General features: G+C 37.3%; 1 protein-coding gene across 1 annotated transcript in view; it reads right to left on the minus strand.

Annotated features, from left to right (window-relative positions):
• The window catches only part of LOC140239334 (uncharacterized), a 165,676-nt gene that overhangs the window by 69,329 nt on the left and 69,333 nt on the right, over positions 1 to 27,014 (minus strand). Inside the window, exons 4-7 of the mRNA XM_072319213.1 lie at positions 12,264 to 12,422; positions 7,953 to 8,144; positions 7,175 to 7,281; positions 6,268 to 6,394 (exon numbers count right to left, since the gene is read on the minus strand). Coding sequence (XP_072175314.1) covers positions 6,268 to 6,394; positions 7,175 to 7,281; positions 7,953 to 8,144; positions 12,264 to 12,422 — 585 coding nt within the window. The remainder of the gene's footprint in view (positions 1 to 6,267; positions 6,395 to 7,174; positions 7,282 to 7,952; positions 8,145 to 12,263; positions 12,423 to 27,014) is intronic.

Consider the following 27,014-nt stretch of genomic DNA (forward strand, 5'->3'; position numbering starts at 1 on the left):
GACTCACAGCACAGTTCTATGAACTTCTGACACCCGGTGATTGCTTGTTTGTTTTGTTTTGGGGTATGTATGGTATTTACAAAGTTTTAGAAACTAAATTCAACATAAGTTGCTGGAATGGAAGCTTTAAAATGTGTTTAAACAAATTGCCAAACAAAAACATGTGAGTAATATGAATGGTGCCAAGTGGCTCTAAAACCTTGACACTGGTATAATGAGGAAGACTAAGGTAAGTCACATGCCTTAAAATCAATCAGATCAGTGAGTGATTAGTGTTGCTTGCAATTAAAACTTAAAGCCACAATTTAACATTGGAAGCAGCAATAAAAAAAAAAGATATAAAATGATCATCACATTTGATGCATATATATCGTTCAGGTCTACCAAACACATTTTACTATACATGCACCATCACATACTGCCACTGCACCAACCCATCCCAGTCTAGCTGTGTTGCAGTTGCCATAGTGATTACTTCATCAAGACTCAAGACTCAAAGAGAATGGTGGAGGAAAGGATTGTGCGATGAAGAGAATCACGGAACAAGACAGGGTGGAGGAAGATGGATAGAAGAAGGAATGATAGAAGATACAAAGGATAGACAGAAGAGGAGGAAGTAGGAGAGAAAGGAGGATAGAAGGAAGAAGATTGAGAGATGGAGAAAAGAGATGAAAGATAGAGAGGAGGATATGGAGAGATCTGAAACAGGATGCCCAAGATATACGACTCCACCCATCTCCACCGGTTCCTACTCCCTCACTCCAGGGAACCTCTCTCACCCATGGAGGAGATAAAAAAACTTCAAGCATGTCTCATGAATGAATTCTGGTTTGGCACACACTGCCTCTAGGAGCCAACTGGACACTTCCGAAGGATTGCATCCGTTGACAAGTAATCCCCAAACAAACAGGAAGTTTGCCAGACTTTACACCCATCTAATTTCCCCTCAAACATCACTTCTCCCCCCTACACCTACAAACTTCCCCCCATCATCAATCTGACCAATCTCTGATGTCTTGTGATCACTGCATCCCATCAGGAAAGAGAAGGCCCCTCACTCAATGACAGGACAAACTACAGTAGGATCCACTCCTCAAACCACTTTATTATTCCATCAAAATGCTAACTTACTTAACAAAGTTTTTCTTCAAAAATACTTTTGACATCTCTGCAAAAACAAAAGAGTTGTTTAAACATATTCAAGACAACAATGCAGTTGCAACATCAAAAAGCTGGACATATACCATACATGGATTAAGCATTAGCACAAAATATGTTTGAACTGCAAATAATCTTGTTTTTCTAATTCAGAATGTCAGTTCAACTTTTTTTTTTAAGTAAGTAGCTCTTGACATTTAAAGGTTCATTCAGGTCTTCCTATAAATGGGCTCTACATGCTTACTTGCAATTTTTTTTATTCTTAGTGTTCATGAGTGTTTTGTATCTAATCCACTTTTGCAGCCTCTGGAAGACAAGTCTTTCCAAATGTAAATTGTATAACCAAAATCAATTGTACTCACTGGATATATGAAGGAACTTATTTCTCAGAACATTGAGGCTTTTCTTGCTTTTCTGGTCTAGCAATGAAATCAGTTTGCATCTTTCATGGTTCACAAAAGAACTGCAGAACTCATGACAGAAGAACTAACTTCTGGTTTCACAGTTTCCATATTTTCTCAATATTGAGTCTGTGCTATCTTCTTCAAGGACAAATAATGGTATCCTTGTTACATTCTCGTCATCACTGACTAACTCACTACATTAGAGATGAAGTCTGCTCAGCTCTGATGATTAACCCGTTGAGGACGAGTCCCAAATATACTTAGGCAAGTGTCTATGGGAAATGTGTGTTGTAGCAAAATCAGTCTGTCCTCAACAGGTTAACATTAATCACAAACTTCCCTGCTTTGTTTTAAGATAGACATTCTAGTAAGAGACAGAGGATGTGTTGGATGGCTCAGAGAAAAATTGGGTCAGGCAGAGGCTCATGGGATTGATAAAGTTGGCAAACTCCTGGAGGGGTGTGTGGGCGATTCTAACAAAAGCAAAGAACGCAAACGATTCATTACGTCATGGGGTCTCTCCCTATTCATTTATTTCGGAAGCCGAATATTACCACAGCCGGTGACGTCAAACATGAAGTGATCCTTTTGTTCTAAAGACACAAAGGAATATTGCAAGAGGCCCCTCAATCATTAGACATGGTTGAAACATTGAGCCAAATCCAAGTTCTAAATATCATTTGTCAAAATTCACCTATAATTCACGTGTTTCATTAACGACAAATCTCCCCTATAGATGGAAATGACGCTCTAGTCTGTGTTTTTGAAAAGGAATCTGACATTCACGCCAAACAGACAATGGGTTTATTTCTGGAAATCTCTTGTCAATGACAAATATGATTGCGCTATTGTTCCAACAAGGACACTTACATGTATTTCTCTCCAGCATTGGCATTTTTGTCTGTTCATGTTTTCCAGAAAACTTTACAAAACCCCTAACAGTAAAATGCCAGCTGAATAATATCTGACAAGTAGTGAAAGCAAAAAATAAAGTTGGTAAAATTAAAAGATTTTTAAATATCTGCAGAATTATTTGTGCACAGGGCTGCTTCCCTGGCTTTTAATAAGAGTAAAGAAAATCCCTGGGACAGACAGCTCCTTCACCCTTTGAGGCCGGACTGATTTTGCTATAACACGCATTTCCCATAGAGACCTGCCCGAGTATTCTCGGGACTCGTCTTCAATGGGTTAAAGCTTCAACCTACAAGACTGTCTACAAATAATAGAAATATAAATCTAGAAGTTATAATAATAATAGAATTGTAAACCACCATTCACAAGCTTCTTTTCAGTGAATAAAACAGGTTTCAAAAGATGATCAAATAGAATATCTGTAAGCCTGGCAAGAGACTATATCATTCAAAGAAGAGATTTAGATGCTAATATAATGCAACACGGCTTTATAGAGAAGAGAAACTATATACCATAAACAAATTCTCATAAGCTACACCCGTGAATATTATACCCTCACAGAAATCATACTATTCTGCTAACTTGTCATAAACCAAGCACATTTTCAGCTTTCTTGCCTGTTTTTGCCCCTCCCCCCCCCCCTACAAAAAAGAGCAGTACGAGAAATGCTAAAGCAGCTGACACTACAGTCCATCCTGACCCTCGATCACTGCATATCAATGGTAGTGCAGAGAGGATGCCAGACAAGGACACATGTAAGGTCTATGAACTATCTCTCACTATCAATTTTTCCTCTCCCCCTCTCTATCTCTATCTCCTTCTATCTTTCTCTCTCTTTCTTTTTCAGTTACTCTCTTTCTCTCCCAATATATTTCTATCACTCCCTCCCTCTCCCTCTCCTTCTCTCCCTCTCTCTCTCTCTCTTTCACTCTTTCTTCAAGCTGCAGAATGGGGGGGGGGGGGGGGCGAGACATTGTCCCTGGATTGATTAGGCCTGAAGGATTGGAGGTGAAATGAAAACTGGGGATTGAGGTGAGGGTGGTGATCAGATGGTAGGCATGGAGATAGCACAGGAGTGAGATACTTGCATGCTACTTCCTTTCTTTGCACTTTTTTTCTGGGGTGTCACTGAACTTTGGGAATTTCTGCACCGTAAGTTTGTGATTGTTATCCTTACACTGGCCAATAAGGCATATCAAACATTATTTTAGATATTCACATATACATGTATACCTCTATTATGAAAATACAGATATCTGTGAAAATTTCACAAAACTGGCCATTTTGGGTATCTATCCCCTCATTGACCATGACTAAACAGTGGTAATTAATAGATTTGGCATTTCATTATGTCAACTCTTATGGCTATGCACTACATGCAGTGTACTAAAACTCCATCTTGCTTTCTAACCTGTCCATCTACACATCTTTACTTGTTTTCAGCATATTTCTAGTTACCCCTTCTCCTTTCCCCTCATTTTACATCTTTCTCTTATCTGCTCATAACTTTCAACTTCCATGTTTCTATATCTACTTACTTATCTATCTACTTACCCTTCTATATACGTACATATCTACCTATACGCTCATACCCACCTATCTACCTATGATTATGAATGTACCTATTTACCTATCTCTGTATTTATCACCTATCAATCTACCCATCTTATATGTGACCCGCTACAACAAAATGATCCTGAAGTCGGGCGAGGTCGATTATTTGAAAATTGCATGACACAAATCCCTAATCTTTCTGCTTTAAATTGATACATAACACATCATATAAAAATAATCGGCTGCGGAGATATCGATGTTTAAAAGAGAGCATGTCGATACGTCTGGGAAATCACTGTTTCGAGAAAAGCGCCCTAAAAGTTCTCCTTGCGACGCAATCACGATCAAAGGACACGCAAGTCAGTTTTCACCTCCGAACAATAGAAGGTAAGCCCTAGCAACCCCAGAAATGCTCATTCAAACACAGCGTCGGCGGTCTCCTCACCGACCAATCAGTGACCAGGATGGCAGGAGAAGCGGCTGGGCATAGCGCACCCCGCCCGCACGCACCAGTCGACTGGGCAGTGTGCGAGCTTCACTCTTCGGTTAGCGGCAAGCAGCAAACTGACCAATGAGATCACTCTGTTCGTTGTTAGGGGCGGAGCCTATGTGTGGCGCTCACTCCAAATGTTCGAATCAGTTTCTGCTTCGCTGAAACGCCAAAAGAACGTGGTCCAGAAAAACGCTATTTTTTGGTCTTTCCTTTCATCATTTTGCTTCAAAATTTCGACAAGATGATAGAAGACATGTCAGACTCTAATAATATGTCAAATTCAGAAAATTGTAAGTTTTGACCAATTTTGAAGCTCTGACTTCAAACTCGATTTTCACTGCTTCGACCGTGCGCGACTTTAGGACCATTTTGTTGTAGCGGGTCACATATACTCTCTTCATCTATTTACCTACTTGTATTGATCTATCCCTCTGATTCTTCTCCTGCATCCTTCTATCTTTAAACAATTGTATCATTTTTGGTTTTCTAGTACCCAACATTCCATGTCACTATTAGGTCAAATTTCCTGTCACGCAAATCATACAATGAACCTCAATTTCGCCTTCTTGTGCACTCAGTGTCAAAAGTTAACGTTCTACACTTTTTTTGTGTGTGTGTGTGGCAAGGTAGTAATCCTTTCATATAAATACTGGACTTCCTTCTCTGTTCAAAAGTTTGAATAGAACATCTTGAAGAACACAACATTTTAAAAACTACCTGTCACTGTTTAAAAGTGAGTAGCTGTCCACAATACATCCTTGTCCCATGGTGATCATCATTGCATTACACACTGCACTTTGACTGACACAGCCACCAGAAATGTACCCTGGACTATAGAGGGCAGTCTCCTTCTTTTCAGTATGGAGGTAATTAACTCTACAGTAGCTGTGAGGAAGAATGGTGTATGGTCACAGAGTAGAACAGAATAGAATAGAAAAGGGAAAAGCAGCTTGGTATTATTTTCTCTTGCAAGGCCTGTATTCCAGAAGTCTAATGTCAGTTTTTAACCTGAGAATCTTCTGTAACTGAGGGTTGAGGGAAGTTGTCATATTTTGATCAAGGGAAATTCTGTTGCAAGAAAAAATCACTTTCTTTTTTAGTGATTCACTTGAAAATCAACTGCAACAAAAACTTTTCCCTTTCAACCAAAACAGTGTGATAGATGGTCCAACAAAAAATGTACAAAAAAATGAAAAGAAGATTACGAATCAATTCTGATGAAGAGGGCAATAACAAATGACAGAAAACTACATCAGACATGGCTACCAATTAAAATATCCTTATTTCTACAGAACCAACTTTAACAGCATTAAAAAGATCTCAAGCATCTTCTGATGCTTCCAGATTTGAATTAGAGAAGAGAAAAGAAAGAGGTAACACTCTATGTCACACATTTCTGATGAAAATGAGGTTCATGACAAAAACAAAAACAAAACAAAACAAAACAGAATACTGTTTTCGCTGTTATTTTCATATACAGATATTTTTGCAAATGAGAAGGTCACAGACATTTTCGCGAGATGTTGTTTTTGCGAATTGACACCTATGCTATTGTAAATGTGCTATTACTCTAGCATCTGGTGACATTTTCGCGCGTTGTTAAATTCACAATCCAACTGCGATTCATGAAAATTAAACCCTCACGAAAATGACAGCTTATACAGTAAAACATCCCATGAGAAATGAATCTGATACAAAAAAAAAGTCACAAATTTGATTCATCCTCTTTCCTAGTTTGTTCTTTACCTCTTCCCCAGAGAGTGTGGTCCAGGGTTGCCTCCCATAAGAGAACATCTCCCACAGAGTGACCCCAAAGCTCCAGACATCACTGGCCTTAGTGAAGGTCAGCTTGGTCAAGGATTCCACTGGCATCCTGGGAGAGAGAGAGAGATACAAACAGGATAGTAGAGGATTGGTAGATGGGTCATTCCTAAAGGGCTCCCTCTTGTGTCAGCAAACACTACATGGCTTACTCCTCACAATGTGGCTATGGAGCACATGGCAGTGCTGGTTTAAAATGCACCTAGTTACCAAATGTAACAGATTAAAGCTAAGGAAGATGACCAGACGCCATACTTAACCCGTTGAGGACAAGTTCAGAGTATACTCAGGCAAGTGTCTATGGGAAATGCGTGTTGTAGCAAAATCAGACCGTCTTCACCGGGTTAATACTAGAACAGAAATTCACAATTTGATCTATTGACGTTCACCCAGATAAAGTGGTTTTCATCATGCAATATTCCATATCATTATTGAAATATTGGTTCATAATCTTTCTTTCTATACATAAATGCAAAGAATACAGGATGTAGCATATATTTACCTGACCTTTATGCAATCACAGTTCATGAGTAATATTCTGAACTTTGGTCAGTTGAGTAATTATAATCTGTCACTACCGTAATACCTTCTTCATCTTTGGAAGAGAAATCAATAATGCCACTTACACTGTATACCGGTATCTACAGCATCATATCTCAGATCTTGGGTCACATTCGACATAAATTCACAACTAGAATATAACTGGGGCTTTGATGAGTACTACTGAAATATGACCAAAAAAACTATGCTTTTGTGCGCCTTTCTTTTCTCGAACATTGTTGAGGAGTGAAAGCTCCTACATTCCCCCATCACCCCCAGCTTGCCACGTTACCATGCCAACGGAAGTTTGAGGTTGGGCCTCATCTCACTGCGGTAGTTTTCTCCCAGGAGCAATCTTCTCGACAGACCAAAGTCGCTGATTTTTGCCGTCTTGTTTCCCTGAGGTTTCAAAGCAGAAGTAGATCAGTTTAGAAATATATTCAGGAATTACCAAAGGCAGCAGATGTATTGAATGGGTGACAAAATCTTCTAATATGAATACAATAAACTGTTTGCGTATGGAAAAAAAAAAAAAAAAAAGGTTACTGAACTCTTTGCAGGTGGAATGAATTATCATGTCATGTGACAATAAAGTCACACGGGAAAAGAACTGTCATTTCATCTTGTACAAGAAATTCAAAAATACACAAATACTTTTGAACAAGCATTGAGAAAAACATAATTGAGAGTTAAATTTGGAAAATGTACTTAATTGCATTCACTTTTTTAGGTCAATGTCATACGCCATAGTGTATCACGCACACATCAATTGATTATCTCCAAGTTTTTAGGACTATAACTGTATAATCTGACACAGTAGGATCTATACAGTGCACTCCTGTTATAACGTACACGGTTATAATAAAATTCTCGTTACAACGAAATCAAAATTCAGCTACCAAAATTTTCATCTATATGTCTTTATACAGTGTACTGTTCAATTATAATGAAATTTCGTTATAACAAAAGAAAACGGCCGGTTGTAAGGACTTATTACGGGAGTACATTAGATATGAATCATAGTGGGAAGCTAAAATTGAATCTAACCATGGCTTATGGTTCTCTCTTACCTCATTGTCCACAAACATGAGGATATTCCTAGCAGCCAAGTCTCTATGGATGATGTTTGACATGTGAAGGTATCTCATCGCCTCGGCAATCTGAACGGAGTAGTCTAGGAGGAGAGGAATAGGAAAGGCAGGCTTCAGGGCCTCCTGCTTGATGTTCTCTGCAAGAGACCTCAGGGGAGCAAACTCCGTTACCTAGGCAACAGATGAGAGAAGCATATAGTCAAAATCAAAGTAAGTTTCAATTATGCATTGGAATGAAGAAAGGTTCACGTCTTCTTCAAATTGGCAACATATGAGAAATAAAATATTTCAGTTTTCTCGTTCAAAGCCTGTGAGCATCCTTCACTGCCTCTTTCTATCAATACTCACATGTGTTAATCACACAACTTTTGTGAGATAAAACATTAACACAGTTCCCTGGAAAAGTTTGATTACTACATCAGCAAATTTCAAGTTGTTTTTCAGATTGGCAATGTTGACTCATTGGACTTTGGCTCCTCTTCAGAGCTGTACAAACTTGACCATCCTGCACTCGAACTCTAACAGAGCAAGATCCAAAGATTTGTGATCAATAAGTGCATCAGCATAGAGGTAATTATGAAGGGAAGGCCCTCAATGGATAAAACCAGTTCCTTCACACATGATGCAGTATCCAAACAGAAAAAGGCATAGAAATAATATTTTAGTATATCAAACCAAAAAACTATGGAAAATATTTGGTAAAGTCTACACTTTATACTGAGGAATTTTTGTCCCCTTTGAGCACTTAGAGTGGTAAGTGGGGTTGAAAATAACCTATGTCATAATAATAATAATAATAATAATAATAATAATAATAATAATAATAATAATAATAATAATAATAATAATAATAATAATAATAATAATAATAATAATAATAATAATAATAATAATAATAATAATAATAATAATAATAATAATAATAATAATGATAATACTATTAAAAATAACAATACGAAGAATTATAAGAAGTTATAATTTATTATCATTAATATACCATTATCACTATTACGACTATCATTATCATTATCATTATTGTTATTGTTACTATTATCATTATCATCATCATCATCATCATCATCATCATCATCATCATCATCATCATCATCATTATTATTTTCTCATCCAAACATTCACTTCATTTTTCATCACAGGGATTTCCCAGGAAGATGATGTGCACCTTTAACTCTTCTTCCCCAGTGACAGCTCCTGGGATGATTAATCCCCGTCACTAGGGGGCAGCCAAACATCCGCTGAAAACATTCCCCATGCTTGCAGTCCACTCTCATTAGACCCCACGACCCAGAAAGTCATCAATGAAATAATCCCGCTACATCCACAAGGTATGATCTAAAACCAAAGCAGCATGGCTTCAACTAACGTCATGTCGCTTCCACTCACAGCATGGAGTACAGGACACACTAATCCAGTGGTTTAGCCTGTTTCCTTTAACTACTCCCCACTTTTTCTGGTCAATATTCAGCTCAGACCTTGTTTCCTCCCCTCCCCACCCTTTCCTAGAATTCAAACTTATGATGTTTAATATAAGTTTAATGGCTGCTTTTATGCTCAGGTGGTTTTATGATCATTTTTGGCAACCAATCAGGACATATGACAGAGCTAAAGTCAAGCATGTGATTTTTAATTTGACTTTTCTAGGGTATTGTTGTTGCTTTTGTCATGCATCATGCAGGGTGGTTTCTCTTTTGCATCAAGGTCAAAAGAGTTACAGACACTAGCATGAAATATGAACAAATTATCATAGGAAGATGACACTATTTGATAACACTACTGAACTGTGTTGAAAGCATGCTGCGTACTTCATTCCAAACATTTGTTTCTTCAGTTATCTGTGACATACTAAATACCACATTCTGGTATTCATCAAACGCCACTTGGGAAATCATCCTTCACTTCACAGACCTAGAGTGTTGGTTTAAAGGGTAGCTTCCCACAAATTTGAGAAGCCCTGGACAAGCTTAAAGCCCTTCTATTTTTACCTTTTATCGGTCTGATTCACATCTTCTTCAGGAAATGCTTATTGAGACATCAGAGACACTATTTATCGCCACAAAGATCTCACACTTGGTCACTTTGCACTGCAGAAAATATCTTCCAAACTTTCCTCTTCCTACTTAAATTTGATGTGTTCATCTCTTTCTTGACCTCTGAATGAACTGCACATATCAAGATGCAAATTGTAACTCCCAAGAAAATTTTGGAAATCATGGGTTTAATGTGTACGATTATTATTTTTTTTTTTCTTTTCTTTCTGGTAACACATATGAGGATAAACAGTAAACCAAACAAGATTTAAAACTTTGTTAATTTGGTATTTGATTGCAGGTATTTGGGACTTTGTCAACAAAATGCCAAACAAATCAAAAAATACCCTTAAATGAAATTCCCATATCTACATTTGAAGGGAATTCAGAGTAGAACAGTCCAATGACAAACAGTTTAGTATCATTATTTCAATCTGCAAGTTGACAAATTCAAATAAATGCACTGGGACTTACTCATGTCATCAATTTACATCAATACCAAGCCATGCATTCCCTAAAATTAGATTGTGATTTTCCAAGCTACATGAACATTGAGGGTTTAATGAGATGAAACTAATGTACAAAATTCTAAACATCACGATGGAAATTGATAATTCATGAAAGGGACACCCTCTGAAATCATGGTTCTGATCATGTGATGAAATTTTACTTTGTTTTCTTAATTTGACAATTTGTTGTGACTACAGTGTAAGAACAGCTCATGGTAAGTTTTGAAATATATATATGCGAAACTCTAAATTCCTTAACCACCACATATTATTTCTTCAATTATATGTGATATATTCAAAGTAATATCAAACATGAACATATATTCTGGTATAATCCAGCTACTTTTAAATTTTATAACTTTCTCATATTGTGTCTGATTTTCAACAAAAAAAAACTTCAACCACTCTTATTGTTGGATTTTTCTTTTCTATGTATTGCAGTCAACTTCAACAGAGGGCGATCATTCACTTTAAGCAAGATGCAAAAGGAGTGTGTTTCCTCATCTACATCGTCATGACAACCCCGAGAATGAGCCAATCATTAGCCAGGAGTTCTTGTCCATCTGTCCTTCTGTCCTTCACACTCCATTAATCTCTGTGTGTTGTGTTTTCAAATCAATAACCACTTAACAATTTACTGTCAATGTCGTCCCTGAATGGCGCAATGGGGTTCTAATGTTTAACATCAGTTAGGTTTGTTTCTTGACTTCCGTTAGTGACCTATTCTAAACCTAAACATTTTACATATCTGTTATTGTCATATTACAGGTGAGCCTTCACACCAGTTATCTTTTCATTGATCACTAGTAGTTCTGTTTTGTTTTATTTGCCTTGGTCCTGATTTTTAAACACAGAGCTCCAGATATTTGCTCAATATTGTGCATCAAATTATGTAATGATCAGCACAGCTCACTATGACAGACAGTACACTGATCACACAGACACAACATTCAGCAGCCATGGATATTTTTCATTCTGCTATTAGACAACATAAAAATCCCCAAATTTTCACAGATTAACAATCAAATATTGAGTAAGATGAAAATCACATTCAATTCTGAAATCTAATCTGAATGTAAAGAGTACAACAGTTCCCTTTAAAGGGAAGATAAACCCCAAGAACAATGTGGATTGAGTGAAAGCAGCAACATTAGTAGAACACATCAGTGAAAGTTTGAAGAAAATCGGACAGTCGATGCAAAAGTTATGAATTTTTAAAGTTTTGGTGTTGGAACCGCTGGATGAGGAGACTACTAGAGGTTATGACGTATGAGTGGACTACAATATCAAGAAAATATAAAGAAAATACTACAAAAATCCATTTTTCATGAAAATTACAAATTCCATCAACTTGATATTGACATATGTTAAGGGTAGCAATTATTCCCCCTGCTTTCTGAAAGCGGTTGGTCCACTGCTCTTTCATAATTCTAGAAAAGTGAATTTTTGTTGAATATCCTTTATATTTTCTTTGTATTGTTGTCCACTCATACGTCATATCCTCTAGTAGTCTCCTCATTCAGCAGTTCCAACACCAAAACTTTAAAAATTCATAACTTTTGCATCGATTGTCCGATTTTTCTCAAACTTTCACTGATGTGTTCTACTAATGTTGCTGCTTTCACTCAATCCACATTGCTCTTTGGGTTTACCTTCCCTTTAATGTCAGCCTTTCAAGATCTTGTCTGGGGATTCCCCAGACCCCAATCCAGCCCACACACTGCTCACAGACATACCAGCATGAGGGAGCTTTCGACATCAAGCACCACGCCGTAGAGCTTGACAAGGTGGTCGTGGTTGAGGGAGTGCATGATGGCCGCCTCCTTGAGGAAGTCCTGCTGGCATTTATCAAGGGAGAGCTTGTCTGGACTGAGGCACTTCACTGCCACTGGGATCTGGGTGGGATAAAAACCAGGAAGGTGGGGGGGGGGGGGAACAGAAAGAGATGAGCACATACACAGAAAGATACATAGTTAGACAGAAAGATAGATAGATAGATATGAAACAGCAAGAATAAATGAGAATGTGTCAGATGGAATATAACAGAAAACGGGAGGGACAAAGACAGAGAAAAGAACAAAACAGAAAAAAAAAGCAAAATAAAAGGAGAATAGTACAGAGAGAAATTGGAGGAGAAACAGTATGAAGAACGACAGGACCAAAAGGTTTCAGGGAAAGAAAGTGAAACAAAACAAAGAAACTGACTGTTAATCGACAGCACATATGACGATATAAATGATATATCACTTTCACTTTCATTTGCACCACTGTACTACAGAGATAAATGTTTCTTAATTGTTAAAGGGAAGGTACAGTATTGGTGGAGATGAGAATTGGGCTTTTAAATTTTTGCGAGATACCAAGAAAACACTTAGGAAATAGTACAGAACATACCATTTTAAGAGGAATTCAAAGTTTATTTGATGAAAATCTGGTTTGGAATGACTGAAACATCCGAAAATAAAGTAAAACAAAGCGATCATAATAAAGTGTGGGTCCCACACTTATTAGAATCGCTCTGTTTTGGATATCTCAGCCATTTCAAAACCAATTTTCATCAAAGAAATGTTGAATTCCTCATGGAATTACATGCTCTTTCATATTTCATAAGAGGTTTCTCATTATCTCACCAAAAAATGTTAGAAACCTGAAATTAGGTCTCAACCAAAACTGTATGATCCCTTTAAAGGTTATTCTAAAATTATAAATGCATTTGGACTGCACTGATCGAGAACAAAATATTACAACTTGGTCACAAACAATCCACATCCTATTTGGGAGGATTCAAAACCTCTGGTGTTGACAAAAGTCTCATGCATTATTCCTCTCAACAATAAAGGAAAAATAGCAATTTCTTCCAAAATATCAATATTTCAGATGTAAGCTTTAGAGACAGACATGATCAAAATTGCATGAAATAGAATTTAACAGATAACTTGAGAAATCAACAAAAAAAGTAGAAAACACACACAGATACAAAGACACCATGAGAAGGTCCCATGGTACCAGATGGCATCCCATTAGATTTTCATGAAATATGAGTATTACAATACGAAGGGTGTTAGCTCTTGATGACCACTCTTGGACATGGTAAATGACCCTTAAAGGTGTGGTCAGTCAGGGATCAAGAGACGGCACTCAACTGGCTTGTTATAACCCAGTTTACACTAGTGTGAATACAGTGTTATGGGGGGGGGGGGTGTAAGACTAAGTTAAGGAAGTATAATGAAGATTCATCTGCCTTGCCATTTCATTCTATGCGATTTCCCCAACCCCTCATCCCCTCCAAACACTTCAATGGTTCCAAGAAGGCTCAGCTGGCTCAATAAAGACATTTCACACCTCTCTTAATGACCGCTGGATGGAGAAATGCTCCTATGTAATTCCAGATTAAGATGGACAATAAAGCTGCTTGACAAATTCAACAAAAGGCAATTCAAATTGGCCCAAACTAGTCTCCAGAGTCTGTTCTCTTGCTAGATAGTTTATCTGCCTGCTGCTGTGGTACACCACACAAACAGGACAATGACTTTTCATCACCACTGCTTATCTCCATGGTTTTCAAGACATTTATTTCTCTCTTTTCTAACCAATCGTCACCACATGACGTCTGCTAATAAAAAGCAGTGCTGGAAATGCCAAAGCTACAAATATACATGTGTACTTCCCCAGCATCAATAATGTTTTGTAGTCAGACATCATAGCTGAATGCATGTGACTTTGATATCACAAAGCATTAACCACATTAATGCAAGAGGGGAGGCTGTGCTCAAGTTCATCAGAACTGTAAACACTTCAGCTTTTCTCTACAATTGAGGCAGCCTTGAACATTATTTCAAAGATCTGGCTTTCTTGACTCGCTAACAATCAGTTTGATGAATGACTCATCAGATCAAATACAATAACTCGACGTGGTTCAAGTACAGGTAACCTTTCTCTATTCTATCTGATTTTCTTCACCTTTGCTTCTCCATCGTCTTCAGTGTATTAGCTCCATGTCATTCTCTCATGATAAGCAAGCAAAAAGTTCTCTGACATTAGCTCATCCAGCAAAAGATATTAAGATAAAATGGTATCAAATCAAACGTTATGCTGAGAAACATGCACAACTATTAAATTCTCTCCATTTTATTTTTGAAGTGTTATTTCCATTAAGAAATCAAAGATTCCTATTAATCTGTGGTAAAAGACACAAAGTCCCTACTGGTGACAAATATCTCAAATTAGTTCATGCAAAAAGTACTAACAAAGTCAGACAAGATCAAGACTTTCTGAACACAACTCTTTACATTTTTATAAATTTACAACATTCTGCTCATGATAACAAGGTGGCATGAATGAGCAGCAGATTCATGATGTAATGAACTACAGAGAAAATTTACAGTTTCATTCAAAAGTCAGAGAAATGTTGCATTTATGGGCAGTTTTAATGCAAAGAGGGTTGCCTTTAATGGTCTGACTTCCGTCTATTTACACTTGTCAGTCATGTGGTGATAGTCAAACATAAGGTTAGGATGCAACACACATGACACTATGGATATGAAAGGTAAACAGGCACCCACACGGATAGCAGTCTTTAAACAAAGTGAAACGAACTTCACCGTGATGAAAAACTTCCAGTTTGAAAAGTATGACCAGGTTGTCATTATTCCATGTGATATGTCTTGTGATCACATACCACACCTTATCATACATGTGTCTAACACCTCTCTCAAGCTTCTCAAATGAGCAAATTGAGCTCCTAGCTATCACGCACATATTTCCTTCTTCTTCTCAATCACCCTTAGAATGACCTGTCACGTATCGTAGGTTAACCATTATCACCCTCCTAATTTCATATTTTTCCTTTCTTTTCTCTTCACCCGAAGCAAACCTTCATACGAGTGGATGAGTCATCGTGCCCAATTGCTGACGAACAAAACAGAACTTTGATCCTTAACGACACCTTTCTACTCCACAATGTACCTTGGCATACTTTATGGTCTTTGGACCAATGCATAGTACTACTTCTATTACACAGAGCTATAAGTGTACAGAATTTACGACTGGTGTAGGAAAAACCAGTATGGTAAACCCACCACCATTGGGCATAGTACAGTACACTCATTCTTGCATGAACTTGACACTGTGCCAAAGAACAAAGGTTTTAGATGATTAAATCCATTGAATTGAAAGCTACACTAGCTGCAGAAAATGGCAGATGAGACTTATTAAACTCTACCCATATTATTGCACTCTCTCTTCCAGTTACATACATTAACTCGTTTGATTGTCAAACAGCGCGTCAAATTCATAAAAGAACTTAAAAAGAGAACATACATACGTACGTACATAATCAACTTTCTCTGGGCTCTGGTACAATTATGACAGTAAGTTAATTTGATAATTATAATAAAGGTAATAATACGTTTGTAAAATAATCTATACCATGCCTCTATGTGCATGGGGGAAAAATGAGTAATATCAAAGAAACATGTTAAGAATATCAAATTATGAGTATAAACTAAAGAAGATGTTTACTGCTCATAGTAATCATCATCAACTAGTTTGTTCACTAACAAGCAGAGAAATTAGATAGTGACAGGCAGTGACCAAGATGTATACAAGGAAAATGAAAGTACATAGCTAGAAAAAAAATAGTTAACATGGGATTCTAACATTGGAATACAAAGTTGCTGCAAAACTTACAAGAATATAGACAGGAAGAAAATGGACAAAGATAGCTTTTACTCTGAAAGGTGTAAATCAAAGATAAGATGCCTCATCCATCAATCTCATGTTAAATCATTAGTTAGAGGAAAGGGCATCCATATCAAAATAGTCCATAAAGCAACTTTGTCAAAAGAATCCCAAATGAAGGCTCATTCCCCCCCCCCCCCCCACAGACAATCTTTTCCTCCCACACAAACAGGAAATGGATTTGTTTATGGCACTAATAATGACACCGACTTCCTGTCCAAAATTAAATACCAATTGAATTCTGTAATCACACTTGAAATGTTACTTCACTGGTTTCAACTCCAGCTGAGCTTCTGTTTTCTGCTGATAAGTTCTGGCAACAAAGGTAACAAAACATACACACGCACACATACACACACACACATACACATACACATACACATACACACACACAAGGCAGCTACACAGTGTTCTCTTTGTAAATCCTGTATTGAGATTCTGGATCTCCCATTAAAAACAATATTTTTGTTTTCACTCTATGATATGAAAGAAGCTGGACTGTCAATTTCTACAGACCACAAAACATAGAAATGCAAAGTAAAAATAATCATTCTATAAAGGCAAAATGATATTTTCATTTAAAAATGGGAAGATTGCAATTAAGGTTGAAGCAGGCACATGAAATTCTGAAAAATATGTTTTTTCATTAACTTTACAAATATTTCCTTATTGCTGATTAAGGAAAAATACTCAATTATCATAAAAACACACTAGTTCAGAAGAAATTCTACAGAATACACGTAAATATTATAATGATAAACTAGTATGCAAGGTTGGTATTTAAAAAAAAGAAGAAGAAGAAACTTGTGTTCAAAATGGCAAAAATTCCTTCAACATTGCAAGTTCATTCTTTTACTATCTGTTTATCCATAACAAAACCATAACATCTTATGGTTGGGAGTATCAATGATAACTCAAAGTTAGTGAACTATGAGAGTGTTCACATGGTTCCTAATTTGAAGTTTACCTACTTTTGAAGGTCTACTTGTATAAAAGTTAGTGAACTTTGAGTCAACTTAAGTTAGGTCGTCTCTTATAGGTAAGTATGGCTAGAGGAGACAAGCAAAGTTCAGTGAACTGACACAGACTATACCAACAGGAGCTGGTAGTGGACAAAGATCAAACATGTCAACATAAAGAAAGAAATCACATCACAGATTTGTTTGGAAAATGACCGATTCAAACAAGGGTCATTCCTTTGTCCTCAGCGTGTGTCCATTACTCAGACCAAACACACTTGATGCATGAATGAACTGGTAAACATGGGGGGGGGGGGGGGGGCCAAGAGAAACAATTTGTCTGCATTTGTTGGCTTCTTTACCCAAGCAACTCCAGCATCCTGCCCTGACCACATGGCAATCAACAACATTTTGACATGACACCAGTGGCCTGCAAATATATAAGAGCTGGCTTAGTTTATCTTCAAAAATGTTTGAGTTATTTTGTCTGTTTGCTCTGCATAATAAAAAAACTGAGCTACAATCTATTGATTCCACTCAGTATCAAGTCAATTATAGCCCTATGCATCATTGGAGCTGAGAACAGTATATAGCCTATACTCTGGTATTGAAGAACACAATCGCATTGTCTGAAGACTGCCATGAATATTATGTTTAGTACATTGTCAGTGGATTAATGATTATGGTGTATCACTCCACATTGGTTGCCTTGTAAGATACCAAAGGGGCATATATAAAAAGTAAAAGAAAGTTTCTAGTGCCACAATGCTACTCAAGTGTGTGAGAGAGGCACTGAGCAGAACATGTGACTTTCTACCACCAATACAAACAAAAAGTTTTTCCTGATTCCCATGACCACTACAACCCTATAGAGACCTAGGTGCAGAGTGATGATAAACTCAGAATTATTGCAGTATAAAAGTAGCTTGCATTCACAGTTATTTACAGTCATGGTAGAATAAATGTCATTACTTTCAACCAATTACAGCAAATAAGTGAATGAAAAGAACCAGGAGAAAGAGAAAACACAAACAGCTCGAACTTCAGGGAGTTTGTGACTGTAGTATCCCATGGCAACTTGACATGTCGTATGGAGGATATAATCCAAGCCAATGGCAGGAAGATTCCTGTACAAAGTGTCCTATAAAGGTTATTCAAACTTCCTCTTCATGTGAATTTGACTGTGGGAAAGTTGGCAATTCTGGTCTGGCAATTCATGCTATTTGGTGTGAAGTCCAAAAATGGCCTCTCTTGAAAAGTAATCACCAAAAAGTTCAAGGCACTCAATCCTCCCTGTGTTGTTTGGTATATACTGCAAGATACTTCTAGATATTAGGCATCTGGTAATAAACTTGGGTCGGCTTGAGTCCAGCTAAACAAAACTTTTGATTGAAAGATTCAATGAAAACTTCTGATTGATAATTAAAAGAATTAAAAATTATTCAGCATTTGTTTTTGTTTTTTTCTTGCTTGATTGTCCTGGATAACCTTGAAATACAGAAATCATGATTTTGAAAATGGTTCAGAGATAATTCCAAATTTGAAGGTTGCATTATCTTGCATCAGGTCAATTTTAGATCACATCTCTAATTCAGAATGGGAAGGTATAATATTTGTATCTATAAGACAAAGTTCAATATTTTTTTAATGTCTTTGTTATTAGTGCCCATTACTGACTGTGTGCTCTGTACTCTGCATATCATTTTTCCAGAAACTTTAATAAGATCTTCCAGTTATCACATCAAAGAATCTAATTCACTACAACAATCAGACATTATGGCCTTGATTTTAGTTTGGGATGTATTTTCAAATGCACTGTCACTTTTTACTGCAGATGAGCCACTACACTGCTCAGAGCGGAAAGTTAGCAATTGATGGCTAATATAAAGTAGGTCTCAAGAAAATAAAAACAAATTTACAATGGAATCACGTGACCCAATCTTTTTTTTCAACATGTACATCAACTTCTTTTTCCCCGATAGACAGGTGGGGTGAGAAGCAGAATAGTGTTCATAACATAACCATGACTTGAGGTATTACGAACAGGTAATCATAACATACTATGATTACCCATTCCTGTTTGCAGTATATAGCCTCAATGGCATTAGTCAACACTTGCTTATTCTAAACATTGATCCATACCATGTCATTTTTGCCATTATGGATATTCCACCTCCCTTGCAGGATGTTATAAGGACCTGGAGTAAAAGTAACAGGGGCTGTCACCATTCCTTGTAATTTGTACATCAGAGATTTGATCAGTCTGAAATAGTTCATTCTCATTATTGGAACTGGTGACAAGAGACAGAGGCCTTTCAAACAGCCCAAATAACTTGTCGGTATGCCATGGTATGTGTTTTAATAGAGCAAGTTTTGAAATATGAACAATGTTTGCACTCTGGTCTGGCCAGCGAGATGCAGCCTAAACTTGATCCAACTTCGCAACCAAGCCATCCCACAATGCCTCTGAAACAGAACTGGATGGGAGGCATTTGCACATTGCTGGAACCCTGCCTAATTGATATGAGAAGTAATCTTGTTACATCATTCATTAAAATCTGGTATTAACTGTTACCCCTCATGTCAACCTGTGTATAATATGAAAAGTAAAATTAGTAAAATTATACAGAACAAAGCCTTGCATATACATTGTATAGCCATTACCATGTACAAATAGAGCCTACAGATACACATAGCGTTATATACCTGCCTTAGAATGCCCTTGAATATTAAAGGGACTGTACAGTACTGGTTGAGGTGGGGATTCACATTTTGAACATTCCTAAGTGAGACAATGAACAGCCTCTTATGACATATGAAAGAGCATGTAATTTTAAGAAGGATTCAACATTTATTTGATGAAAATTGGTTTTCAAATGGCTGAGATATCAAAAAAAAGTGCTAATAATAAAAGGCGACATGCCACAACTTTATTAGGATCTCTTTGTATCACCTTGTTTTTGGATATCTCAGCCATTTCAAACTGATTTTCATTGAATAAACTTTTGATACCCCTTAGAACTGCATGCTCTTTGACATCTCATAGAGTGGTTTCTGAATATCTGGCAAAACGTTAAAAGCTAAATCCTCACCTCGACCAGAACTGTACACACCCTTTAAGCTCACTTCCCCCATGGACCTTGCTTCCCCTCACCACTTCTTGTTTCTCATTAGGCCCGTGCACACACAACGAAAATCGAAATTACAATCGCGATCCACATTTCGATTTTTTTTTTTTTTCGACCGTTCATACACAAGGAAAAATCGCACTTCGCAGCAAGGAAAGAACGATCAGTGGCCAAATTGCACATGCGCGAAACTAGCATGACCGAAGACTGACCCCGCGGTCCCAATAATGTTGATGTTCACGCGCTACGAACGATGGGATTAAAAATACCGATTTTTTAATCTCGATCGCGCTCACACACACGACGCTTGGCAAAATAATTGCGATTATTCTGAAAAATCGCACTAATAGTGGGAGTTGGATCGCGATTAGGATCGCGAAAATTAGTGAAATTTTTCTGTCCACACAGGAAAAAATGTCGAAATTTTGATCGCGATAAGAAAATCGATTTTTAAATCTCACTTTTTGCCTTGTGTGTGAATGGGCCTATTAAGGAACTCACTCCCATCTTTTCTCTGTGGAATTGACAAACTGGATCACTTCAAAGCCTCACTCAAGACTCACATTTTTCACCAGACATTCAATCACTAACTCTCTTGGAGGAGTCTGTGCCTTTGAATGTTTCTAGCAAAACAAATGTTGTGGATCATCACTGTTCTGACATTAAATACAAAAAAAAGTTGGTGATGTTTTGTCTTTTTCTTTTAATTCTAGTAAGATTTACTGCCATGCCATTTTTAGCATGTTACTGTACTCTTGTATGGAATATGCTAGAAAAAAAGCTGCATCATCTGGACTGTTTATGAGCAATATGTTCAGATATCATTTATAAGACTGTCTCATATCAAGCCAAGGGTAGATTCAGACAGATCTCCACTTTATTTCTCTTCCTGTTTACATTCCAGGTGACAATCAATTCACTCTGGTAATGATTTATTGTCTCATAGATGATGAGGGAAAAGGACAAGGTGACTTGACAGTGAAGTAGTTCACTTCGGGATCCATAAAGTTTTGAAAGGCTGTGGAGAGAGCTTTTAGACTGTAGAGGATAGGGAAGAATGTTTTGAGTGGTGGCGTGACAGGCCTTAGTAGGCACTAAATGAAAAGTGATTGAAGTTATTATCATCATCAGTGTCACCATGGCAACATGGTGGTCATACTGTTTTTCCTACCCTGACTGTCTCCCCCCCCCCCCCCCCATTTCTCTCTGTTTCCCGAAATGATGTTAAAGTTCCTGTTTACCTTTCGGAGCAGTGATTTTAAAATAATTTTTTTTTTTTAATTAAAAAATATCACTTTTGATGCATATGTGTAGGTCAGCTGTATCACAAAACAACCTACCATGTAAAAATTTGCGATAAAGCCTGAAATATAAGGAAATATCACTGTTTTTGTCATTAAACCATAACTGTTTATGGTTTAGTCTGGAATTTTTTTATTATAACCACTGTTCACATTTTGTGTATTTAACAATACTTAACATCGATTATACAGATTCAGTTTTTGTACAGTGGTTGTTTCTATCCCTAACTCACATTTTAAAGCACTAATGCTGGGTTTTTATTTCTTCTGCAAAATAAAATGGTAAATTATGCCTTTAAGACAAAGGCAACCCTTCAGTGATTTTTCCTCGTTGTATATAAAATATGAGACGGCTATTTCTATTTTTGTATTGCACTTGTGGGTGAGTATGTTTTTTTTTTTTGTGTGTGTGTGTGTGTGTGTGTGTGTAGGCCTATGTATGTGTGTGCATCTTCAATATTTTGCTGCCCAGTTACCCAGGATTATTGCAGCTGAGTGACTGAAAATTTCATTTGCCAGAGTTATTCTAACAGCAGTAGGCCTAACATACAAGTACAGCAAAACAATTCTGAGAAGTTACTATTGTAGTATGACTGTTTATAATCTGTAGCCTGTAGGTTGGATCACCTGCAAAAAGTGCTTATGTCACAGCACAGGTGATGTGCCTTCATGGATGTAAGGACAGTTTGTCGCTTCAGTGTAGTTGCTATCTCAGCTTCCTGAAACACTCGCCGTACCTTCCCTTCTCCAAACTCCCCAGAGCAAGGTAAGAGTAACATGTCACTAGTCTGCACTATCAACAGACGGGCGCATTACTCCACTACCAGGAGTCAACTCGGTTCATTACAGGATATCCCACTTAATTGATTGCTTCTGTCAGACTCTGACTTGGCATGGTACTCTCACCTCCCCGACATACCTGGCCTGTTTGGGATTCATCGGCTGCTGTTTGGGGAATCTTGTAAACACTAGATGAGGCGCTATCATTACCATTGATACGCTGGTATTAAAGCTCTAGTATAGTTTGCAACAGAAAAAAGAAACAAACCAACACATAATATCTGTCTTCACATATCACAGGAAATGACTTGCTCTCATTATCTGATAACAGTTACACTTCATCACTTTGATAGAAAAGGACCAGGGAAACTTTTTAGTGAGGTGTAAGTATTTTCACAACACTGAGTCCTCTGTCAACCAAAGTGACACAGAAATCATATGAGAGACCGATTATAATGAAAGAATTTTTCAGGAGAAGGGGAAAGTGAAATTTCATTTGGAGAAAGTGGCAGATGAGCTTTAGAGTTGACTTTTGCTCTTGAAACTAAAATTAATAAGACACTATCACTTCATCTGTCATACAAATGCCAAACTGGGGCAAACTTTAGTCCTTTTTCTTCTTTTCTTTCCCTTTTTCATTTTATTTCTTTTTTTTGGGGGGGGGGGGTGGGGAGGAGGGGGAATCCAAAAACTATTCCTAGACCTGTGTAAAAGGCCATCCCTTGTAGCCACCAACTGCATGACCTCTGGTATTTCCATACATGTCACCTGGGTACCACATCAGTATTAGGTACAGTAGCTGGTAAAAAGTTGAAGTCAGTAAAGCTGTGATCACAAGAGCTCACATCCCAGAGATCAGACATAAACAGGTCTTCCTATCTTCGTTAACCTCCATATTTTTCAACAGCTCTTGAAGGGCATAAATTTTACAGCAAAACCACATTTCAGGGAGGGAAATAATTATATGAAAAATATTCCTCCAAATTCACTTTTCTTTCACACATTTGGAGAGGCTGTTGATGGCTGATATGGTCTTGGTTGATAACAATTAATTTGTAGAGTAAGAATACCTCACATTATTTTTTTTTTTAAAGAATAGTTGATCATACAATTCCGTTATCTTCTTCCTTCAAATGAAAAACAGCCTACTCAAGACAGAACCTAAAAAGACAAAACCCTGCAAAAGACCTGCTGCAATCAAGAAAAAAACAAACAAACAAACAGATTGATAGATATGGGATAGATAGGAATATTTTATGCCATATTAAGCTTGCGGTTACAGAATTATGCACAATAAATGTACACAAAAACCCTCTATAAACACAAAGTAATCATATTAGCTATCTTTATCATTCTAATCACTGAATAATAAATTCTATCATTTCTACCAAAAATTGGAATTATTTTTCTTTTCTAGTCAGACATAGACAAGTTCAAAACTCTATCATAGAGAATTTTCCAAAAAAAGTCTGAAACAAAGCCTTGTCTCCTATTTCATATCTCATATGTATATCATACTACATTGTACAGAAAAGGAAAGTGAAATTGCAAGGGCACAGAGAAAGGATTTGCTTGTTTTTTCACATGATGGGAAAAGGTTGGCAAATCTTTCAACGGTCTCTACTAGATTGGATTTCTGTCCCCCCCCCCCCCCCCCAGCCTACAAGAATGGATCCTGTGTATGGGTCAGAGGTCGGACCGTTCACATGACCTGTGTCATCAACTCCACTGTCATGTGACATTCATTTCTGGTCCATTGAAGCTTCCTCTCTGTGCCCAGCAATGACAAAGAGTGAAGAGCTCTGGGTGTGAAACAGCTCTAACAAGGATCTATTGTCTCGTAACATTCGTCTGGAACCTTTGTGATGTAATACAGACTCCATGTCTCCATCAGTCATGTGGAAGAGATTCCACGAGAGATCAAGATTCTGCTTTATGACCATAGCTTGCACTCAGTGGCTCATAGAAATCTTGTCTTTATGCATTCCGCACTACTGTAATCATTCATTTCAGCCCATTTTTGATGTTTCCGAACATTCCCTTTGTATCACAAGATATAACCACTTTGTAATTCAACCCCATAGCTCCAGATCATGTGTCTTGTAAAGAAGATTTCATACCAAACAATACCACGAGGACGACTGAAGTCTTTTGTTACATATTTTTTCTCCTCCAACGCACTTGTACCCGTATTAAAAGTTTGTAGCGATCGTGAAGGAAACAATGTCTATGACAATGACACTAAAATAGAATATGAACAAGAAACAGGATGGCAGTAAAGAGCAGCCACACCTCAAAGCCTTCATGGGGACAGATTGTAAAGTCAAGGTCAAGTTTAGCTGTCTGATAGTGACTCATCCAGTCAATATAAGAGAATATTTGCCTTCTAATCACCATACGACAGGTGATACATTCTACCAACACATGACACAGACAACAAGGTTACTTATTCTAAGTCTCGTCTGTCATTTCTCTATTGCTTTCTACATCACTAAAATCAATAAAACAATTAAAGGGTGGTCACTGAAAAATGTGATACATTAGGTATCATTCTGTCAATATTAACAACTAGAAATGTGAGAAGAAGAAACATACCATCCAAAGAGGAGAAAAAAAGTAGTTTAGAATGAGGCTAATTTCTCTTCATGGTTAATTCAATCATTTAGGCATTTCTGCATGGCCACTGGAAGACAGTATGTTCTACGCCTAGACAGCACTTGGTCTTATGGTATAACTACCACAATCTCTTTATTTTTCATTCATGTCCCAGAAATTGAAAAGGGGCTTTCTGCTACCAAAATAGATGTAGGTACAGCAGTTCACCTTTCTCTCAGTCAGAAGATGTTACATTACTTAGCTGGCAACAAAAGAAGTCTGGACAATTCAAAATCACCTTAATAAGAAGAATTTTGGCAATCTTGCCTCTTCTACAGCATTCAGATAGAGTTTGTATCATAGTCTGTATGTTTTAATGTCAACAAGGATTTCTGAGAATTTGCAAAATCCTGTACAAACAAATTTTAGCCAGTTTCTTTGGAAAAAAAAATCTGGATGCCTGTGGTTGTAAGTAAATAATTTAATGCTGTGGTATTTTTAGAGAACAGAATCATATGTGTAGTATCACATGGTTGCACTGGAATTAACCAGTTCTCAGTACAATTTTAATTTTCCAATTCATGAAATTCTTCCGTCGAGTTGTTTTCATTGCAACTGATTGACAAATTGCCCCACATCGACGTAAGAATTTCATGAATTTGAATAACAAAGCAGTACCCGCTGCATGCTATAAGGATTAGAACCAACACTTGCTATCGGGCGAAAGCTCGGTGGTCTATTGGAGATGACGCCTGTCCGGTGATCAGGAGGTCGTAGGTTCAAATCCTGCTCGAGTATGTACGCCCATGATTTTTTATCATGGCTACTACTAAAACACTGATCAATTCAGTGCTTATTTACGTCGATGTGGGGCAATTTGTCAATCAGTTGCAATTTTAATTTTGTTGATATTAGTTCTGATGTCACTGTACTTTGTGACATCATTCCATATATTTCATGTTTCATGAAAGTCAATGTTACCTATATCAGAAAATGCATAACAAGTTATCAACAAGTTCTGTTGGAGTTACAACCAATCTCATATACTGGAACAGGATTTAACAGAAGCTAGTTGATTTTAAATTCATGTGATTATTTCAAGAAGTCATATTCCCTGGCCTTTATGAAGTGTTTTTCATTCAAAATCAAACACATTTTTAAACACTTTACAGGAGTATCTATACATTTCTAGTTTGTCTCATGTAAAGTCATTGATCTGATGGAAAGGGTTTGCATTCAGTCCACTTCCTTTCTCACCCACAAAAATATGCTGGCCATTGACATTTAAATCAAACAAAAACCATTAAGTCTTTGCTCTGAAAAAACAAGTCAGATTGTTTGAAAGCCAATGGAGTGAGAGAATTTAGAATGCAGAGAGTTAATCTCTCTTTTTATCCCCAGTAGCATGATTACTGAGGTGTGTTTATGCTGAATACCAACTTGTTTTCAGCATCTAAATACAATTGCGGTAGTAAATTCCAGTCACGCAGCTAATGTTTGTAAGTTCTGCACCAGTGGTACCCTTATTGTTCTTCCCATCAAAATAAACATATGCTCTTAAGTTGAAATTTTTGTTGAGCTAAGGAAGGACTATATGTGTGCATTCTACCTTCAGTTTTAAATCCCCATATCAAGCTGTGTTTGTATTTAACCCAAAGAAGACTTATCCCTAGTATACTCAGGTAGGTGTCTATGGGAATGCTTGTTTCTGCAAAATCAGATCATCTGTGATGTGCCGACAAGAAAGAGTTGGCAAAGAGTGAAAAAAGAGACAAGCTGCATGCCTCTCTGGCTGCATTTATCTAACTTGAGAGAGAGAATCACGTTTCAAAATGTGTTTAGAGTGATGTTTGCAATAGTGGTTTGAAACGCTCTTCTGGAGGTGTCGCGTTTATCTAACCATCATACAATCACGATTTGAGTGTTATCACTGTGCAGCTACTTTGCACCGTTTGACCTGGGAAGTAAAGGTCAACTGCGTACCA

The sequence above is a fragment of the Diadema setosum genome, chromosome 15 (assembly GCF_964275005.1).
Source record: "Diadema setosum chromosome 15, eeDiaSeto1, whole genome shotgun sequence".
NCBI lineage: Eukaryota > Metazoa > Echinodermata > Echinoidea > Diadematoida > Diadematidae > Diadema > Diadema setosum.